The sequence below is a fragment of the Sinocyclocheilus rhinocerous genome, unplaced genomic scaffold (genome assembly GCF_001515625.1).
Source record: "Sinocyclocheilus rhinocerous isolate Xijiao unplaced genomic scaffold, SAMN03320098_v1.1 scaffold1396, whole genome shotgun sequence".
In the NCBI taxonomy this organism is placed as follows: Eukaryota; Metazoa; Chordata; class Actinopteri; order Cypriniformes; family Cyprinidae; genus Sinocyclocheilus; species Sinocyclocheilus rhinocerous.
The window spans coordinates 9,045-17,424 of NW_015629497.1; the positions used below are offsets into that span (position 1 = coordinate 9,045).

The 8,380-nt window shown below is 37.2% G+C and overlaps 1 protein-coding gene across 1 annotated transcript in view; it reads left to right on the forward strand.

Moving 5' to 3' along the window:
• The window catches only part of LOC107738910 (A disintegrin and metalloproteinase with thrombospondin motifs 7-like), a gene marked incomplete at its 5' end in the record, with an annotated part of 69,196 nt that overhangs the window by 8,710 nt on the left and 52,106 nt on the right, over window positions 1–8,380 (forward strand). The window contains one exon of the mRNA XM_016550836.1: window positions 3,658–3,801. Within this exon, the coding sequence (XP_016406322.1) occupies window positions 3,658–3,801 (144 nt within the window). The remainder of the gene's footprint in view (window positions 1–3,657; window positions 3,802–8,380) is intronic.

Consider the following 8,380-nt stretch of genomic DNA (forward strand, 5'->3'; position numbering starts at 1 on the left):
ATTTCCTTGCAGCCAGTGGGCCCCCTTCCCAGTGTAGGCCCCTGGGCTTCAGCCCGTTAAAGCCCGTGCATTAATGTGCCCCTGGGGGAGACTGTTCATTTAACTGTTCATGAGGTAGATTGCCTGGGGGGGGGAAACCTTTCTTGTGCCTGGCTGTCCTGGTGTTCGGTGCTCTGTAGCACTGGCCAGACGTTAAGAGTTCAAAAATCCAAACAAACTGCAGGGGGTCCAGTAAGGGTCCAGTGATGTCCTTCAGATAAGCCAACACCACTCTCTCAAACGACTTAATGACCACAGATGTTAGGGCAACAGGTCTATAGCCATTAAGTACTGTGATTTTGGGCTTCTTTGGAATGGGGATGATGGTGGAGTGTTTGAAGCAGGAAGGGACTTCACACAGCTCCAGTGATCTGTTGAAGATCTGTGAAAAGATGGAGGCCAGCTGGTCAGCACAGGTTTTCAGACAGGCTGGTAAAACACTGCCTGGGCCTGGTGCTTTCCTTCTAATCTGTTTCCTGAAGACCTGATGCACATTATCCTCACTGATCCAAAGTGCAGGAGGAGGAGAGGGGGGTTGCTGGAGGTGTTGATGGTTGTATAGAGAGATGGTCAGAATGGGTGTGGGGTGTGAGACCGGGAGATTCAAATCTGCTGTAAAACTCATTCAGGTCTTCAGCAAGTTGTTAATTCACCTCATTGCTGTAATTTGTGAGGTCTTTCAGACCTTTCCACACTGAAGCAGGGTCGTTTGCTTAAAACTGGGTTTCCAGCTTTTTAGAGTAACTCCTCTTAGCCACACTCTTTTGTCAGTGTGTTCTTGGCCTGATTGTACAAGACTCTGTCCCCACTCCTGTAGGCTTCCTCTTTGGCCTGACGAAGCTGAGTTTTGCTTGTAAACCATGGCTTATCGTTGTTGTATGCTATATAAGTCCTGGTAGAAATGCACATATCCTCACAGAAACTGATATATGTTACAGAATCTGTGAGCTCGTCCAGATCGGTGGCAGCAGCTTCAAAAACACTGCAATCAGTGCAGTCAAAACAGGCTTGTAAATCCCGCTCTGTTTCATTGGTCCATCTCTATAAAAATAGACTAAAACAGATGAATTTGAATCTCAAATGAAAAAAAAAAAAAGATGGTGTCCAGTTCATTTTAAATTGGACATAACTGATAAATGACTTGCAGCTCAGTAAGGAAGTCAATTGTTAAATCTCTAATGGTTTTGAGCGATTCACTGACCGAGTGAGTCTAATTCAAGACACTAACTCACAAGCAAATTTATGACTGTGAATCTTTCTGACTGACTCATTAGGGAAAAAAACGTTTTGAAAGAGTACTTTCTTTGCTAATCAGGCATCACATCACATCATTTTGAAGATACTCTCAAATGACTTTTTTCTCACAATTCTGAATTTATATCTTACAATTCTCACTTTTTCTCGCAATTATTTTTTTCTCAGAAGTGCGATTTAAACTCGAGAAGAACACAGCTAGAAAAAAAGTCAAAATTGTGAGATAAAAAAGTTGCTATTCCATCACAAAAGTCAGAATTGCGAGATGTGAACTCGCAATTGCAAGTTTATAACACAATTCAGAGGACAAAAGTTAGTATTGAGAGATATAAACTCGCATTTGTGAGAAAAAACGGTCTGAATTGAGTGATAAAAGTTGCAATTACCATTACCAATTTTAAATTAGTGATGCAAAGATTTTATTGTGTTGCATTTGCAACCATTTTATTCACAGTTTGGAGCCCGACTGATGATGTTTTGCCAGACGGTACTATTAAAAATGAGCACATACTGCCTGCGTTTGTTAATGGGCAAGTTTCTTTAGCCTACAAACACACTACTCAACACATTTTGATCTTAAAGTGACAACAAATATTCTGTGTTGTGATTTCATGAACTTCACCAGCTGCAGGCTATTCCTCCGCTATTCCCCCCTTAACCATCAATAGCATGATGCAATACCAAACGTGGGGTCCTGGGAGGTTCAAATAAGTCTGTAATGTTGGACATGTTGATGCCAGGGGCATCACATATTATTGAAGTGTGCTATTTGCAGGCTGAAGCAAAAAGAAGCCTCACAGCTGTTGCATATCTATCAGTAGCCACAAGACGTTAGACTTGGGCTTGATCATATTTGCTTTTATTGAAGAACGTTCAGAAAAAGCTTTGACAGAGCACACTTATGTAACATGGAACACTCTGCTTGTTTGAAGACTATGTGGAGTGTTCTGACAGCTACACAGAGCATCACCTTGACCATTATATTGATAAATCTTGTATAAGCACAATGAAATGCTGTGACATCCTTATTTATTGTGCTCTATGATTTCATCCTTGATTCTAATGTTCATAAAGTTGTCAAGATGGATTGTCTGTCACAATAGTAGTACATTTTGTTAGCAACTTCTGATTTTAAAACACACTATGTTTTTAAAATTCATGTTTGAGATATGATTGTGTGTAATTTATGTTATGGAACAAAACAGGAACATTCTTAAGTCATTTTAAGTACATTTAAGTATTGTTAAACACAGACCTTATTTCACTAATAAATTGGAATTTTACAATTCTTAGATTCTCAGATGTTTCTAACCAATTATCAGATCACAAATTTATATTTTAAAAAAATTAGTTCACAATATTTGAGCTCCTAACAGTGTTATTTTACTATTATTTATACACTGTACTATTTTTTATTAATATTCTGACTTGGCTTTATTTATTTTTATATTTTCATATTTAAATCTAACATTTTTATATTTAATTTTATATTTAAAATTAGTTTTCATTTTAATATAGTTAGATATTTTTTTTGTAATTGTTTGTAATTTTGTTATGTGCTTTTGTCATTTTTAATATTACTATTTAGGCTTCATTTATTTCTTATTTCAGATTTATTGTTTTAGTTTGAGATTTTATTAATTTCCATTTAATCATGTTAGTGAACACATTTGGCATGGTTCAATGTCTTGCCACCTAGACTTGTCACTTCCATTAATGTAAACGCTATTATATTAGTAATTTTAGCATTAGTATAATAGTAACAACAGAACGCTGATAATATAAAGTACATACATACTTTCCAATAATATCAAGTTAACTATAAATGTATTCTTGTTTTTCCCATATGACGACAAAATATCTGTGTTCTGTAAATTGTCTAAAACATGTTCTTGTCAGGCAGGTTCATTCATTAATAGCATTTAACTTTAATTTAGTAACTAAGCAACCATGTCCATTACAAATAACTTATGAATAACAAACCCATTCTTCATTGTACACAGTGGTCACTTTCTGGTTTGCAGACATAACTACTTTTTATCAGTACAGTTTCCAAACAGTTACAACGTTGAATACATTTAAACTACACTCTGACATTACACTGGAGACTTGTGAGGACACACAGGGACAAGGACATAGTCATGAAAATGTAATAAGCTATTATATTAAGTTAAGATATTAAGCTAAACCTAAATAAATTCTAGTTTTACTCTCTAACTCAACCACTACTCCTGCCCTATTTTTTTTTTTTTTTTAAATCTCAGATTGAATTGCCAGCTTTTGATCCAATGTGAAATATGGCTGAAAGCCAGTCTAGCAGTGTCTTCTCATCCTCTCTCTGTCTGATTTGCTCTTATGCCACAGCTTTGGGATTCAGCATGATGGAAACGGCAATGACTGTGAGCCCATTGGGAAAAGACCTTTCGTCATGTCTCCACAGCTCCTGTACGGAACTTCTCCACCCAACTGGTCACGCTGCAGCCGTGAATACATCACCCGCTTTCTTGAGTGAGTAAAAAAAATTTTTTTTTTTACTTGTCACTGATTTTTCCACTTTTTTTCAAAGTAGAGAGATGACAGGAAATGCTGTAGAGCAGGGGTGTCCAACCCTGCTCCTGGAGGGCCAACATTCTGCAGAGTTTAGTTCCAAACAGCTCCAACACACTTGCCTGGAAGTTTCTGGTCAGTCCGAAGAACTTGATTAGCTGGTTCGGTTGTCTTTAATTAGGGTTTGAGCTAAACTCTGCAGGACGGTGGCCCTCTAGGAGCAGGTTTGGACACCCTTGGTATAGAGAACATTTTAAAATACAAAAAAATAAATAAAATAAAATCACAAAAAGTTATTTGAAAGTTCTGTTGTTTGTATTTTTCTAGTTATGCTTGAGTAAAGCTAGAAATTGCTCTTTGTGAGTGCAATCTCTTTCTCTCTCTCTCTCTCTACTGTATATATATATATATATATATATATATATGTATATATATATATATATATATGTATATATGTATATATATATATATTATAGAGAAGAAGAAGAGAAGAACTTGCCCAAAATCTGATTCAAACTTGAGTTGCCTACATGAATAGCATAGCTCGATATGTCAGAGCACATGTGCTAACTGTTAGGCCACATCTCTCATTTATCAGCTCTGGGGTTTTTTTTATATATAATATTTTTGTTACCATGAAAGCCTTATTTCATATTTGGTTATTTTTTAATAATATTTTTGTTACCATGAAAGCCTTATTTCATATTTGGATATTTTTTAATAATATTTTTGTTACCATGAAAGCCTTGTTCATATTTGGTTATTTTAACTAAGTTGTGGAATGAATAACTTTTGCATAAAATGGAATGATGGCCAATTTTGCCTGAATGCACAAATTGGTGTAATCTTTGTACTCTGTCATTTTTACGCTTAAGGGAAGTTAATGGAGTTCATTTGAAAGCTTCTTGGCAGCAACTGCCACTGGATGCTTTATCAGTCTTTTACCCTCTCAACAAGCTGGCTCTGTCATTCTTGACCTTTGCTTGAGTGTGTTGCCAAATGCAATGTGAATGGCTGAGATTTCCCAAGAAGGAACAAGGCTGTGTTGATTCTTCTGTCATAGTTACAGTAGTTTTGTTGCCTGCCATATGGAGCACATTAGACAAGGCTTGCCTGCTGCAGCTTGGCCTGAAATGTGGGGAAATGTTTAACACAACCGGCAGTGCCCAAACACAGGATGGGGCTATGTTGCGATATCTAGGCCAAGTGAACTCATCAGGAAATGAGTAATTAGTCTATCTTAATGCCTTTGATGGTTCAATTGTTTAGGCCTATCCTTCTACCATTAGACTATCTGTTTTAAACTCTTTGGCAGATGAGAGCCATTTCTTTGTATATGTCTCTGATATCACCGTTTGAATAGTTGGAGTGGCAGCAAGATGTAAAAGGACTAAATGTTACCAGCTAAATGTGATTGGCCAATTTATTGCATTTTGACAGTTTCAATACACTGAAAAAAAACAAATCAATACTGATATTTTTGAAATATGAATATTCATGCATAAGTCTGCCTTCCTGGAAATGCTCAATTTTATATAACATGATTTACTCAAGTATTTACTGAAATTGATGTAAAACTTACATTTAACCACTATACGTACAAACTTCCTTTAATTAATATAGCAAAATATTCAGATGTTCTGCATTAAGGTTTATATGTTAGTTTTTGTGTTTTAAAATTCATGACACATTAAATTGCACTTGTTCTCTTCGCCCGCAGGGTTTTGCACTGTTCAGAACTTAGTTGTGAATGCCTTTTAAATTCCTATCCAATTTCTGAATTTGAATCATGGCAGCAAACAGAATGCATAAATGTAAGATAGCAGAATTCAAATAAATGAATAAAATTGAATTTTTTAACTAGAAAATGAATATTTGTTAAACTTAAATGTCTAATTAAAACTAATTAAAATTATTAAAAAATAAAAGCTTTTTACTGGATTTGTAGGCCTTATACACAGAATTCTATAAACACTTTGTTTCCCAGAATGCCTTTACCTGTGTTAAACTCAGTAAATTTCGCATCTTGTCATTACAATTCAAATTCTGCATCTGTTAGTCCCTTTCAGGTAAGTTTTGGAAAGGCCTGTAAATGTTATCGACTTTTAGATGTAAAACTCAATAGACACTGCTACTCAGCCTGGTTGTTTTTGAAATATGGACTGTGTTACAGAGAATTTGTGTAACGTTCAGAGAGAGCAGGCAAAGGCGAGGATCTAAGTGCAAGGAGTAGCTTAATCAAGAAACAGATTAACATCCACAAAAACACAGGGAACAAGGCAAACAAGGAACTTGCAAGACACAAGCATGAACATCGACTGACACCGCACAAGTGAAACACTAGGACTATATATACACAGGGACTAACAAGCTTAATAGGATAATAGGGGGCGTGGTTAATGAACTGTCATGACAACTAATGAGAGTAACTATGGCAACTAACAAGGGCAAGGCACACACACAGGGACTAGACATGGGGAGTGAACACACACATGGAACAAATAGCAAACAAGGAATCCACGCAGGAATGTGACAATTTGAGGAAAGGATAATGTGGTTTGGGAGGCTTAAAGGGGTCCTATTATGTTCTTTTACAAAGTCTTGATTTTGTTTTGGGGGTGTACTAGAACAGGCCCTCATACTAGGTTGTTTGAAAAACACATTATTTTTCACATATTTTACATTATTACAACACCTCTCTCCCCAGTCTGGCATGAACGGCTCGGGCATAGTGATAACACTCGTTGCCTTCTCTAGTGCAGCTCAACCAAGGTCTCGTCCCATTCGTCGATATTTGTGATATCACAAATCCCGGAAAATATGCGTTGTAGTCCAAACGAGTCATTCGTTGTAGGTAGTGAAAAGTGATTTTTGTTAAATAAAATATCTCCTTTTGAAGTGGACTTTGAACTTTGTAACTTTGCAGATCTTTTTTATGCTCAAACAGCAACATTACAGACTAACTGAAGTAGAAAAAGTGAAAAAGCATAATAGGAACTCTCCTTAGGGAAGTCGTGGCCTAGTGGTTAGAGAGTTGGACTCGTAACCCAAAGGTTGCGGGTTCGAGTCTCGTACCGGCAGGGATTGTAGGAGGGGGGGTTGAATGACCAGCGCTCTCTTCCACCTTCAATACCACGACTGAGGGGCCCTTGAGCAAGGCACCGAACCCCCAACTGCTCCCCGGGCGCCGCAGCAAAAATGGCTGCCCACTGCCTGGGTGTGTGTTCACGGTGTGTGTGTGTGTGTTCACTGCTGTGTGTGTGCACTTTGGATGGGTTAAATGCAGAGCACCAGCTTTTGGGTCACCATACTTGGCCACATGTCACATCACTCACTCACTTCACTTGTTGTCTGAACAGTTTAGTCTTATTCATCCGGACCAAAACAATTTTAAAGAGATATTTGCAGTCGCATGTATCCAATTTCCCTGTGACAGTTCTAGCTGCCGAGTGTTTTCAGCTTAATTATTTGAGCTACATTGCAAAAACTGAATCAAAGGCTGACACACTGTCCGCTTTGACATGGAGATTGTTGCTTAGAATTAAGTCGAGATTGGACCACAATTGCATGGTTACGTTTCCTGTATAGTTGAGTTGTTTTTTTGTACTTCATAGAATGGTCTCTGGCAAAAATGAAACTAAAGACATATTTAGTATGGCTAACTTTCCCTAAATGGCAAGAGTTTTTTTGGAGCATTTTCAGCAATCTGCACGGCAGGTTTTGAGGGCTTATGTAATAATAATTGGTCAAATTAAATGGAACTCAGTTTCTTTGGTGGAATTTTTTCCACTATTAAATTTGCAACCTATGCATATTAATGTGAAAATTGTTTTACTTTTCCAGGAGTGCCAGCTGTTGAACAGGCCTGCAGTAAAATTAAGCAATATCAAAATATTACTGTCTGGCCAACTGGGATTTTGATATGGAGATAAAGGTTGATTTTTCAAAGTATTACAGCATACAGTGAGTGTAGATAAGCACTGTTTGTAGTCTGCTTTTGGGATCTGATAAAGCTCTTGGACCTGGAAACAGTGATGCGTATTGTCAGACTTAACAAGCAGATAGTGTTATTGAAGCTCAGTTAGTTCTACCTAAAGAAAATTAAGTTTATAGTCTTTAAACCTGAAAATGATATCATTGGACAAACCTGAGGAAATTTTGGCTCTGTATACCAAATACTATTTGATACATAGAACTTAGAAACTGCAAATAATGTTAAAACTCCATGTTTCCACCCACACCGTGAAATTACTTTTATGTAAATATTTATGCACTATTTTATAAAAGTGTTGAACCAAAGGCACCATGAAATCAGAATAACAAAGAAACAGTGTTATCAAAAGAAAACTATTTTCTAAGTGCTTTTCAGGAAGTTACTGTAGGGTATCCTGTATCTCTTCGACATTGCAGGCTCTTTTATTACTGGGGAAGTCCTAACAATCAGGGGCACCGCTAGCAATTTTGGGCCCTATGAAAGAATATGAGGTTGGGCCCCCTACCGCGCCAAACATACACTGGGGGGGGGGGGCAATACTTTTGG